The sequence below is a fragment of the Oreochromis aureus genome, linkage group 7, assembly GCF_013358895.1.
Source record: "Oreochromis aureus strain Israel breed Guangdong linkage group 7, ZZ_aureus, whole genome shotgun sequence".
Classification (NCBI taxonomy): Eukaryota; Metazoa; Chordata; class Actinopteri; order Cichliformes; family Cichlidae; genus Oreochromis; species Oreochromis aureus.
The window spans coordinates 27,698,320-27,711,787 of record NC_052948.1 but is presented as its reverse complement, the minus strand read 5'-3'; the positions used below and the strand labels follow the sequence as shown (position 1 = coordinate 27,711,787).

Here is a 13,468-nt window from a genome sequence, read left to right as displayed (position 1 = left end):
CAGGGATGGGTAAAAGGTGAGAGACAGCCAGTGTAGACAGCGCATCCGGGCCTGCAGCATATGCGCTGGTCCCCTTGATCCACCGTCTGCATTAGGAGGGAATAAGCGTCGAAGGCGTTTGGTGGGGGAGGGGGGATGAGTGTACATCTGCATGTGTATATGTGTGTGTGTGTGTGTGTGTGTCCAGAGTTCAGCTTAGACAGTGTCTGCAGGTGTGTGCAGCTCTGAGGCCCCACACCTGCAGAAAAAATCTGGAATTAAAAACACTGTTCCAAAGATAGCACTCTGAGCAAATGTAAATAAAAACTGAATCCAATGATTTCTCATAAACTCAAATTTTATTCACTAAGCACTTTGAGTGCTCGAATAGAGTAAGAACCAATCCGCTTACCAGCAGAACAATAAACTGAGAAAATAAGCTCATTCTGAATTTGATGGCATCTCTGAAAATGTCAGTGGTGCTAACCAGAAACAGCTGGAGGAAGATTTAAAAGTGACCTGTCAGCAGGTCAGTCACATGACTGGGTATAAACAGAGTTCCTCAGAGCTTTACCAACCTGCAAAAAACTGCATCTCCACACTGAATCATGTTCCTGACTGTTGACATCTCATCAACTGACAATATGGCATCACGCCGCATCCTCAGATCGAAGAGGAGAGCGCTCAGGTCAAAGACTCTGTAATGGTTTCTGCAGCCACCATTCTCCATCAGACCAGACCAGACCTGCACCGCCCTCCCCTCTCTGACACAAGTGTGTTCTTGGGTGTACCTGTGACCCTTATGCTCGGTGATGTGGTTTCTCTCGGTTATCTGTGTGATGTGGTCACGTTCAGGTTTGGGAATTCCGGTTCAGCCCCTCTCTGTGCCCTTCGCAGACTCAGTCCTCCGGCCCGGCAGGTGGCGGTAGTTCACCTGTCGGCTGGCAGCAGCCGCAGTAGAAGAAGACGTTGCTGCTAGACAGTCCGCCATTTGCTGACCCTCGGATCCTCCGGTAGTTTCTTCTTCCCCACAAATCTGCAACAGCTACACCTTCATCTGAAGCGGTACCTGCGCGCGCGGCACAGCGGCGGTGATGGCGGCCGACCGGCGCGAGGACAAAGGTGAGTTAGGAGGACCTTTGTTAGCATTAGCATTAGCCATGAGCTGCCTTTGTTTGATGCGGCTCGGAGCGGATCGTTAATCGATAATAACTGTGATGATCAATACTGAGATACTGCCCTGCTGCTCACGGGCGCGTGACCATTTGATGTGTCGGTGCGTGAGCAGCTCGTGTTTGATCCATCACGACGCTGATGAGGGGCTCGCTTTCACTGCACCAGACTCCGATCAGAAAACTGCTGATTTTACGGCTGAGGCCGCTTTAAGCACGCCTGGGAACAGGTGGACTGGAACCTAGTTCGTTTTGGGCCACAGTAAGCTCTGACGTGTTCGGGGGTGAGGGGTCAATGATTTGGTCGATTTTAACGACACATCTGGTTGCATAAAAGCGAACTAGAGGACACTGTTTACAGGTAAACAGGCTGGTACAGAGCCGCTGCCATCTGATTGGCTGAGACGTGTAGCTTAACCCAGTAGTGATCAGAGGAGCGTAAACACGACGAGAGAGTTAACGAGCTAAAGGTCAGTTTCCTCTGTTTACCTGCTAAAACACCATGGTAATTGATGCTAAATCCCTCATCTGGAACGGGCCAGGTGATGTTCAGTTTCCTCTGATGCTTTTATGGGCAGCAGAGATTTTTTTTTTTTTTGAGCAGCTTGTTCCTGAAACCTGTGAACGAAGCTCCAGATTTATTTCTTATAGGTTTTTAATCACTATTTTATCACCATTATCTGATAACAACTCAATAACAACAACTGGAGCAGGGGACACTCACATGGATTGTTTTGTGTTGATGAAGAGTCATGTAACATGTGCACATACTCAAAGCCTGAAGCAGAGAGCCTGGTTTAACAGAAAATGTTTATAACCACCTTAGTGATAGCTGAAGTCTTTGACTGGAGTTTTAGGTGGCTTAATAAAACCCAACTTGAAGAAAACCTGGATCTGATGAACCCTGTGTGGAGGGTTAAAAACAATAAACAATAAATTGCTTCTTCCTATTCAACTCCATTTGTTCCGTTTCCCATTCAGGCCAGCTGTTCACCAAGTCAGCCTTCTACTTGCATGTCATGACACTGATGTTGATTATGTGTAAATACGTAGGTTACCCATAATCCTTCACTCTGTCTGTACCAGAGCCCAGCTGGTTTTTAGGAGCGATACAAATATGTTAGTGTAACATCGATGGGTCTCTCTAACATTCATGTGGAGTTGGTTATGAGTGCTTTCCGACATGATATGTTTACAAATGTACTTTTATTGGGTCAACAAGTTGTGGACTACTTACTTTACATTGTGCCCGGCTGTGCCAAGATGAACTGATTGTTGTTTGTGGGGTCCAACAGGTGTGCGGTTTCTCTAGGTTTACTTGTTAACGTTCATTCTTCAGATGTGAGAAATCAAATCTGGTATATCAGCAGGTGTGTCACCCAGGCTTTGGTCTATAAATACCAACACAGACAGACAATAACAGAGTCCTTCTTCAGCCTGATCAGCCAGGTGTGTGTTACCTGTCCTTCTCAAACATGTGTGTGTCTGTGGTTTCAGATGGAGAGCTGAACGTTCTGGAAGATTTACTGACTGAAGCTCCCGATCAAGATGACGAGCTGTACAACCCTGAGACAGAGCGTGACATCAGCGACAAGAAAGGTACAGACAGTACTACAGAAAATACTACAGACAGTACTACAGACAGCACTACAAAGAATACTACAGATGGTACTACAGAGAATACCATAGACAGTATTATAGAGAGTATTCTAAAGGCACTACTATAGCTGGTACTACAGATGTTACTATAGCCTGTTAAACATACTGACACTACTAGACAGTATCACGAACATTCCTGACCTAAGTGATAAAATGTTGTGCGTGTTATTAAGCCCTCATCGCTGTCTGTCAGGTACAAAGAGGAAGAGCGAGCGTTCTGACAGCCAGGATCTAAAGAGGCTCCGCTCCTCGTCAGGCCACGGTACTTCTAGGTCATCATCCTCCAATAAGAGAGCTCCAGGGCCATCTCTGTCCTCCTCTAAAAAGGTGTCGAGCCCTCGCGGCCGGCACTCCACCACTTACCGTCATGAGTATTATGATGAACGAAAGGGGAGACGTGGGGCCCGAGAGGTGACGAGGAGCCGTGGAGGAGAGGACGCAAGACGGCGAGAGTCCCAGAGAGGCCTGGAGGGTCTGAGTCAGGTACTGCTTACACTAAAAGTATACTTTTAATGGTTTCCAGCCATTCATATTAACTTCCTGTTTGTCTTCAGAAGTTACGCCGTGATGAGCGGCGAGCAAGTCCCTCCCCCCATGAGGAGGAGAACCAATCAGAGGATGAGACAGGAGCAGAATACGGCTCAGAACAGGCATCGGGCAGCTCCTCCCCCGCTGCTTCCCACGTAGAGGAGGAAGAGGAAGATGACCAGGAGGAAGAGGAGGAAGAGGAGGAAGAAGGTATGGAGGAGGAAGAGGAGGAGGAGGAAGAGGAAGGAGAGAAGGAGGAGGAGGACGAAGAGGAAGAAGAAGAGTACGACCGTCGTGGTGGCGAGGGCAATGACTATGACACACGTAGCGAGGCTGGTGATTCACGCTCCGCCTCATCTGTCAGCTTCTCTGATGATGGCGAGTCAGCACACTCAGGCTCCGCCTCCGAGGCCTCAGGTAACCATAGAGATAGTAATGTACATTTTTCTCTTCAAGGGGAAAAAAAACGATGACGTAATGTTTGAAATTACTGCTTTTATTTTGAAAGGTTCAGAAAAGAAGCGGGAGAAGCTGTCGTCGTCGGTCCGTGCAGTTCGTAAAGGCATGGAGAGTAAGGACAATATTCCATGGTTACTTACCTGTTACTCCACTTATACCTTTACTCTACTGAGTTGGAAGTAATCAGATTACAGCTACTTCCTGTGTTGTTGTAGATCCAACAAGCAAGCTGCGTTATATCCTGAGAGATGCCCGATTTTTCCTCATTAAGAGCAACAACCACGAAAATGTGTCGCTGGCCAAAGCTAAGGTACACATTGACCCCCTCGATGTTCCCCATTGTTCCCCTTTTCAATCCATGTCACCCCCATCATGGTTCCAACTGTCATTTTCTGTTGTCACCCCATGTCCTTGTGTTGTTCCCCTCATTGTTCCCTCTCTTTCCCGTGTCTTCCCCAGTGTAGTTTGTGTTGTTCCTCGTGTTGTTGCCTGTTATCCCCCACGTCATTCCTTGTTCCGGTTTCCTTTGCACTACTTACCTAGTTAGAATAATTAGTTTTAGTTAGATAGTTAGTTTTTGTTAATTTAAGTTGTAATTTATGTTAGGTCAGTCTGTCCTGTCTCTAGTTAGCTAGTTTAGTGATTTTCTGTTAATTTATGTTGTAAATTTATGTTGCATGTAGCACCTTGGCCCTGGAGGAACGCTGTTTCGCCTCACTGTGTACAAACTGTATATGGCCGAAGTGACAATAAAGCCAACTTGACTTGACTTGACTTGACTTGTTGTTCCCCTCGATGTTCCCCCTGTCATTCTCTATCGTTCCTCAGGCGTTGACTGTGTTGTTCCTTGTGTTGTTCCCTGTCACCCCCCTGTGTTGTTCCCCATTTTGTTCTGATAGCTGAGGATGAATTGGTGTCTCTGGTGTTTACAGGGTGTTTGGTCGACACTGCCGGTGAACGAGAAGAAGCTCAATGCTGCCTTCCGCTCAGCTAGGAGCGTCGTTCTCATCTTCTCTGTGAGGGAAAGTGGAAAATTCCAAGGTATGAGGAAAAGATGTTTTCAGTATCATATGTCGTTGTCTGTTCACCTTATTCACCTTAGCCCCTTCTTCACTCGGATTGGTCTGTTTTGTTATGTCCTCAGGTTTCGCTCGTTTAGCGTCAGAGTCTCATCATGGTGGCTCTCCGATCCACTGGGTGCTCCCTGCTGGAATGAATGCCAAGATGCTGGGAGGAGTCTTTAAGATTGACTGGCTCTGCAGGTAAACAGCTCCATCCAGTAGGTTTATACTCTTTCTATTGGTTCCTGGTGAGTGTTTGACTTCTCCTAGACTGATCTCGGTCTCCGGTTCTGATTTTAAATTTTATGGACAAAACTTTAAGGATGAACTGGGCGCAGAGGGTGTTGGGTCGACTCTGGGCTTTGACCAACAGATCGAGGGTATTGGCTTTGAAAATAATTTCCTGTGAAACATGAAATCCCTGTCTGGCTGCTGTTTGGGGTATGTCCATGTCTTAGGTCAGCTCTTTAGCTTATACTACCTGAAACCTGAAAGTAAGATGTACTCTGGAGTTGCTCCCCTGGTTCGATGTAGAGTGAAATCAACGTGCACGTTTCTATAAATGTGCGTGCACATAGCTGTTAATGCACCCCGCGTCAGCCAGTCATTTGACTTCTACATAGATTAACTGAGTTATGTTTAGCTCCCCCCTCTTTCATGCCAGGAGTCGCTACAGCAGACTGCTCTGTGTTTTTGGTAGAGATGGCACGATACCACTTTTTTATGTCCGATACCAATATCATAAATTTTGATATCTGCCGATACCGATATGAATCCAATATAGTGTATTTTATAATCAATAAAACTGTTTTTTTTAATATCTTGCTGCATTTTGTATAAGTTCAAACTCAAGTTTTAAAAAACAAAACACTAAAGCTATTCTATTGTACCTGTATGCAAAAAATTATATTCTGGTATTCTAAACAATACTTGGCGGAAATATTAAACTAGGTTGTTTAATATTTAATAATAGGGTTGCCACCTCCCAGCAAAAAAAGGGGAATTTTTTCCCCTATTTTTTTCCCTCTACCTCATAATGCGTAATGAACACAATCGACTTTAATTTAATGCACGTGTGAAATAAATGCACAGAAATCGATCTTCTTCTTCTTCTTCTTCTTCTTTTTGTTTTTTACACTATTTAAATCGATTCAACATCTTTCTTCAACAGAATTGCAGACTGCACAGATGGTACCCCCCCACAAAGGAAAAAGTACTATAGCTCACTAGGGTATATATTAGACTTTATAGTTCCTATATACAATAATGGATTTCTATAAATTTTACATCAGATGAAAACTTGGGTTGTAAGATTCAGATAATTATTTATTAAAAGCTAGACATTTTAAATGAGAATAAGAAAGAAAAGTATGTCTTTGTGCCCCCTTTTCCCTGTTCATGCCCTATCGGCCCCCCTGGCTAAACTTTGCTAGATCCGCCCCTGCACAGTTACCAGCCGTCAGCTACGTAGAAAAGGATCCTGGTGTAGAAAGTAATATTAAATAAATTCTAACAACAGCTTATCAAGCTTAAACGTGCTGCTGTTGTTTATCCGCTGGTTTCCTCTTTCTGGCACAAAGCGGGCGATAAACAAGAGAGACGGGAGTCGCGACAGAAAAGCCGATCAGCTGATCATTGATCAGTTTCATGATTGAAGTAGCAGCAGGAGAGGGAGGGAGAGAGAGAGGCAGTCGCTCCATATATCGGTTGTTAAGCTTAACGTGGGAATGCTTTACAAACATCTCTCTGGGATAACTTTCTCGGAGATGAAATGCCGGTTTGTAGCGAGGCTCCAACTGCTCAACCAGACCGCCGACAGGTTTCGCACGCCACAGCCGCTCTATCACGTGACGCATACTGCTCCGATGTGCTAAGGTTATGAGCTGAGTTACGGCATGTCGCAAGTTTTATGAGGTGCTTTCGTGATATTTAATGGATCGGATTACATTTTTTATTTCTCACCGATATCCGATCCAGTAATTTAGGTCAGTATCGGTCTGATACCGATACGTTATATCGGATCGGTCCATCTCTATTTTTTGGGCTGGTGGATTTTGGGGCTCTGCCTCCATGACGTTTGCTGAAGGTGTGAACCTCTGGAGCCACCTCTGCAGAGATGTAGTTCACGTGTTGTGTGATGGTTCACCGCTGGTGCCCTTGCTCGCCGCTTGCTGGCTCCTTCATTCAGTGTTGTCTTCTTTTTTTTTTTTTCCTTTTCAGGAGGGAGCTTCCTTTCATTAAGACCGCCCACCTCTCCAACCCCTGGAACGAACACAAGCCAGTGAAAATTGGACGTGACGGCCAGGTCAGCTGACTGTTCTATTACGAATCACGTTTTCCTGTTCTGTCACATGATGCAAATCTGTGTCTCTTTCAGGAGATCCAGCCGGACATTGGTGCTCAGCTCTGTGCCCTGTTTCCATTGGATGAGAGCGTGGACATTCACCAGGTGGCTCGCCGCATTCGTCACAAACGTCGCACACCATCGGAGCCGCGGCCTCGGGGCCGACCACCACAACGTGAACCGGGAAGGTTAGCCAATCACCAAGCTCCTCCTCCCGCTTCCTGTTCTTCTTCTTCTGCTGTGACCACGGCGCCACCTGATGCTGGACGACGGAGACAGCCGCTGCCCTTAGCTGGCGGCTAGCTTTCCCGTGGCTCGCGTTGCTGGCTCTCTGGTTGTTATTTTTCCAGTCTGGAGCTTCCCGGAGCGAAGCCTCACTCTGCGTCTGTGGTCGAGGTGTTAAAGTCAGGCAGGAAGTGAAGTCCTCGACAAGCGTTAAACAGCTGACGTCACAGAGGAAGTTTAACCCTTCACTTGAGTTTCATTTCCTTTGAAGTGTGAGCTGAGCAACATCTCTTTGTTTTATTTTGTAATTTTTAGCTGAATTTTTTTTTTTTTTTTTAGGTCTGTAGTCTTTACGTAGCAGAGCTGAAGTTTTGTTGTTGTTAAATTTGTCCTTTGAAGCTCTTTGTCTTCGCAGGATTTTGATACTTCAGAGGTTAAAAAGTGAAAATTTTTAGCTGGACTGAAGCTGACCCTTTCAGAATAAAAGCAGAAAGGACGAGCATCACTGGCTGGACTGACGAAGGAGGGGGTGGGAGGGTGAGCGAGGTAGAACTAAAAAGGAAGTAAGGGAGCATCTGAGACCCAAAGGACTGTTTCAGGTGTTTGACCGGGTTTTACAGGTTGGTCAGGAGGGGGCGGGGCCTCTGGACTGTATCCACTGAGGTGTGGTGAGTCTAAAGGGGAGGGGCCTCAGGACTGTATCCAGTAAGGTTGTGTGTTGTGGCAAGGCCTCTGGACTGTATCCAATGAGAAGGGGTGGTGTGTTGGGGGCGGGGCTCCCTCTGGTTGTATGAGGTAAAGTTGCAGGTGCCTAAAAGACTGAAAAAAAAAAACAAAACAAAAAAAAAAACCCTGGACTGAAAAAGGTGACCCCTCCCCCACATGAAAGGACAGTCATGTTCCCCTCTTCCTCCCCTCTCCTCCCACTGGCACACACACACAGGACGGCGAGCTGGTTGTCGATGTGTGTGTGTGTCGCTCTGATGGACGAATAAAGTGAGCATAAAATTAATCGAATGGACGGAGCGACAGAAAGACGACGCAGAGTTTGTCATTTCTGTTTAAGGACTTGCTGGTCTGGAAGGGGCGGGGCAGGGCTCACGGGGCGGGGCTTTGTGTATTGATTGACAGGACTGCACCATCATCATCATCACCCCTCACCTTTTCAAAATAAGAGGGTTTATAAAAGCCTTTAACATGGACTGATGAGGAGAAAAAACTGTTTTTTTAAAAAAGTGTTGCCCCTCCCTCATACGCAGCAGAAGCGGTATGTTGTCCCTTTCAGAGGTTCTTCTTCATTTGTTCTTTTTAAAAAAAAAATTGTGTGTGTGTGTGTGTGTGTGAGACTTTGTCAGACTGCTGATTCTGTTTTCATCCTTCAGAGTGAAACCTTTAAAACAGGAGATTCTGTATGCACATCAGTTGATTAAAAACAAGCCAGAACAAATTTGGAACAGCACTGGAATAGGCCTAGAGCACAATGAGAATAGGTTTGGTATATGGTCGGAACCGGATTAGAACATTGCCTAAAAAGAACCAGAGTAGGGCAGGAACAGCGCCTTAATTCAGCCAGAATAGGAATGGAACATGATCTTAACAGGGCTAGAATAGGACCAGGACAGGACTGAAACATGTTCATAATAGGACTGGAATAGGATCAGAACAGGACTTGAATAGGGCCGGAACGGGTTCTTTATCAGTGTCTGACTTTCTTGCATTTAAACATCATGTTACAGACAAAGAAGCTGTTTCCACACACAAACTGAAGGTGTCACCTGGTGTAAATGTCCAAATCAGTTCGTCTCTATCCTCAAAGCTTTCTGTTACTAGACCTGTGTGATATCTGATTCGTCCAGGTGAGAGCATAGCAGGTAAGCGTCAGGTGAAGTCATAGGTGAACCACACAGAGCGCCAGATTGTGATGCAGTTCGAGTTTGTGTGTGAAAATTGACTTGGGGGAGGCTGGGGGATTTTTTCTTGTGTTGGAGTCTGATCTGAGGAAGTATCCGGTTTGTATTGGTCTGTGTGTTTGTGTGCGTGTTTGTGTGATGGAGTGTACCTGAGTGCATGTGTGTGTCTTACCTGTGGACTTGTTTACGTAGGCGTCGACCTGAAGAGTATGACCTCCACGGCAGGAAGCGACCGCGACCTGACGGTCCACCAGACTTCAGCCAGCGAGCAGGTTAATGTGCAGCTTCCATATAAACAGCTGACTAAGACCTAGATTTTCAGGTGCAGGTGTCGAACACACCTGTTACCTGAGTGTTTGCCATTCACTGTCACCTCAACCGAACTTCATCTGTCGTGCTTTCAGGGTTCATCCAGGACCTGAGGAGCCAGCCAGTGGACAGGTGAGAAACACCTGGAATCAGGTTTCTTCTCTGTGTTCCTCTTAGACCCTGAGTTGATGTAATCAGACTGATATTAGAAACTTCATCACATCTTCAAATGTCTTTGACCAGACAACCAGAACAAACGCTGCGCTGTTCCTCCTGAATCTGAGGTTCAGCTGACAGCTCCTGTACCCAGTCTTAGACCTTCCAGGTATATCCCCAGCTGTGATCCTTCTGGTTCACCTTATTAAAAAGGGGATCATCACCAAAGTCTGTCAGTCCGTAGTTACTGGAGGGCATTTCAACCAGGACTGGCGCACGACATACAAGAACTGAGGACAAATCCAGGAAGTCTTTTAGCTACTGATGGGGAAGTCATGCACCTGATCGCCAGACTCTGCTTCCTCTCTGCAATGGTTTGCAGAGGAATTTAGGAGATCCTCAGAGGTGTTTCTCCACCTCCAACTATACGTCCAGAGTCTTGCAAGCTCAGAAGGACTCTATTCAGCTCGATGGCTCCTCTGGTGTTTACCATATGGTTAAAGGGTTACCTGACGACAGGTACAACCACTTTACAGCCACAGCTCCATTCAGCATCCTCATCTGATCCAACACTCCATCAGGTGGTGATCAGTTCACAGCTCAGCTCCTCTCCTCACCTGAGGCCTTAGATCTGATGATACAATTACAAAATTGATCATTAGATCTTCCACCTTGGGCGTCCTGGCGCTGCATGCACTTATGAACACCCTTATGTTCAAACATGGTGTTCGAACATAAGAGTATGTTCAAACACTCAGGTTCAGGACGAGCAGGTCATTCTTCCCAATCGTGCCAGATCGAGGTGACATTGTTGTTGCCCATGGCAGCATTAAAGTGGAGCTCCCAGATTTTCCTTGGGGTGAGGTGCTGCTCTGTGCTCAGTCAAGGAAACAACTCTAGTCCATGAAGGAACCCCTAAACATCCAGGTGCCGAACTCCAGGAGTCCAGTTCCAGAAGCTGAGCTGGCTTCTCAGCTTCACGTGCTTGCTCAGGTTCCTTCCATAGCACAAGTGTGACATCCTCCATTCCTGTTGCTGGCATGGGCTGCTGGGATCAAACTGCTGAGGTCTGCCCCTGTGGTTGGCGCCCAACTACCAGGTGGTCTATACCCGACCATCACACCCAGGCAGGTCCTCACAGACCCACAGGACCTCATCCAGGCTAAACTCGGTCACCTGCAAGTCCCTTCATATATTCATCAGAAACCCCTCCACCATGATAAAGTGAAGATTCAGCAAAGGATCTAAACTTTCATCTTGAATTAAAAAGAATAATAATAAAATTTGAAAGTCTGAATTTCACATGAATCTGTTCTCTTTCCAGGCGGTTTTCTGGCGTGAGACGAGACGTGTTTCTTAATGGGGTGGGTCCAAACGTTTCACTTCATTGATTAGTTATCACTTCACTTGATTGTTTATTGATTAGTCTGATTAGTATTGATTAGAGGTGTGGGTGAACATAAATAAAACTAAGTGATTCAGTCCTTCCATTAAAAACAGCCCGTAATGATCACAAATATCACATGCAGATCATTGATCCAGATCAATGCATTTCAGACAGGAAGAGGATTGCTTGTGTTTAGCTGTGTCCTTACCTGTGTTCACCTTTGTCTTTCTTGTTTCAGTCCTATAACGAGTATATGAGGGATTACCACCATAGTGTCGGCCCCCCAGCGCCCTGGCAGACTCTGGTATGAATACGTTATTAATCACATGTTTGGATCGATTGTTCCTGCCTGTGAGGGAAGATGAAAACATGAATTTTACCTGGAAGCAGGAAACTATTTCTGTGTTGCCTGAGAATTTTCAGATTAAAAGCCTTTATTAAAGTCACTGCAGACTGACTTAATGATGATGCCATGTGTGTCATCAGGCGGGCTATCCCGGCGTGGAGCAGCCACCCCCACACCATCCACCCTACTACCACCACAGTCACCCACCGCCTCCTCCTCACCAGGCCTACCACCATCATCACCACCCACCCCTCCCACCACATGAGGCCCCGCCCCCTCGCTTCAGAGATAAGCAGCGAGCACCGCAGCACCGCGCCTTCACATCCAGCCCAGTAAGTTCACTCAGTCCAATCAGGCGTATTGATTAGTGATCGGCACAGCCTCTCACAGTTTTTTTGTTTTTGTTTGTTTGTTCACCCTCCTCCATCATACAGCACGACTACGACATGCGAGTGGACGACTTCCTGCGGCGGACACAGGCAGTGGTGAGCAGCCGGCGGGAGCGAGAGCGTCAGCGTGAGCGTGAGCGAGGTGGCCCACGCCGTGATAGAGAGCGAGAGCGAGTGAGGGATAGAGACAGAGAAAGAGAAAGGGACAAGGAGAGGGGGCGGTACCGCAGGTGATCTGATGACATCACATCCTGTCAGCCTGCACTGCTTTTTTTGTTTGTTTGTTTTGTTTTTTGGCAGCCCGCACTGTTTTTGACTGGTTTGCTGTTTTTGTTGAAAATTATGAATTTAAAAAAAAAACTGAGTGAAGACATCATCAGTTTTATGTGAATAAAGTGAAAACTTGTACAAAGAAATATTTGGTCAAAACTTTTATTTTGGCAGCCTGTGTGTGACTCCTGGTGCAGTGCCAGACTTCCCAGAATCCTCTGTGTTCTTCGTTTTTTTTGTTTTGTTTTTTGTAATGTTTTGAGAGTCCAACATGAGGGTGGAAGCCATCTAGACCCAGTACTCAGATCTAAGGTGTCATAAGATAATGGATAGCAACCTTTTATTATGAACATGTTTCTGTAACGATTTCTCATTTTATTCTGAAAAGCAGTGCAGTGTTTCCTGTTAAAGCTTTCAAATTAAATGTTTTTAAGTATGAAACTCATCCCGTTTCCCTGTTTCCTTCACTTCCTGTTTGCGGAGTTAGGACGCACTAAGTGTGGCTCCCTGCACATCCACGTAACACTTCCTGCTTCCTCTCAGGAAGAACTGCACAGTGATGACTAGGTGACCATCATCATCATCTGGTCCAGTCTGTAGTCTCCATGATTGTAGTTGTGTGCATTTATGCAGTTTTAACAGTAATTTAGTCTCCAAGTGAAATATAAGCTGTGAGCCACAATAATTAAAGATGAATTGTTCTTCAGATGAACTAAAGTATGGTCCGGGTGTATATTCAGGTGAGAGCAGTTGCCTCAGAGAGTAGTTTTGATACGTCACAGCCAGTGACCAAGGGGCAAGATCTGGAGTGCCATTTTCGGGATCACCATTTTAAGATCATCCAAACTGGCTGCAGGATATGCAGCTTGTGAATACAGCATCAAACTCTGAGACCTCATTCACCTTGTGGTAGTCAACACAGAACTGTGTAGACTAAGGATGTTCCTGGACTGATGTCTTATTTGGATAACCGTGGAGAAAAAATTACACTAACTGACAAGTCTAGCACTAATGAACATTCAGATATTAAGTTACATTTCAGTCACTTTAATTTTAAAACTGTATATACTGTATATTCTGTGTACTATGGGCGGAAGTTGGAATACATCACGGATCAGTTGGCTGCGGTCGCGAGGTCTCAGAATCTGATCTGTGAGCAAAAGACTGACAAGATCACGGAATTGAAGGTAAATAACATCATGGAAAAACTCGCAGCTATCCAACGGGTGATGGAGGGACCAGTGTCGGAGTGCTAAAAGAAACAGCTCGAAATT

At 45.9% G+C, this 13,468-nt stretch overlaps 1 protein-coding gene across 3 annotated transcripts; it reads left to right on the top strand.

Annotated features, from left to right (window-relative positions):
- Window positions 1-336: 336 nt before the first annotated feature.
- ythdc1 (YTH domain containing 1) lies at window positions 337-12,639 on the top strand. 3 transcript variants are annotated; one of them, XM_039614850.1, is made up of 16 exons: window positions 337-1,101; window positions 2,649-2,750; window positions 3,004-3,293; window positions 3,368-3,755; window positions 3,847-3,909; window positions 3,992-4,107; window positions 4,730-4,838; window positions 4,942-5,059; window positions 7,079-7,163; window positions 7,236-7,390; window positions 9,530-9,609; window positions 9,742-9,778; window positions 11,127-11,166; window positions 11,428-11,493; window positions 11,676-11,867; window positions 11,970-12,639. In XM_039614850.1, exons 1-16 carry the CDS (start codon window positions 1,074-1,076, stop codon window positions 12,156-12,158), a joined length of 2,058 nt encoding a protein of 685 aa, XP_039470784.1. In that variant the 5' UTR covers window positions 337-1,073; the 3' UTR covers window positions 12,159-12,639. The 3 variants fall into 3 exon arrangements, with proteins under 3 accessions (XP_039470784.1, XP_039470783.1, XP_031597705.2); XM_039614849.1 differs by having other exon boundaries at window positions 342-1,101; window positions 3,365-3,755; XM_031741845.2 differs by having other exon boundaries at window positions 349-1,101; window positions 3,365-3,755; window positions 4,013-4,107.
- The last annotated feature ends 829 nt before the right edge of the window (window positions 12,640-13,468 follow it).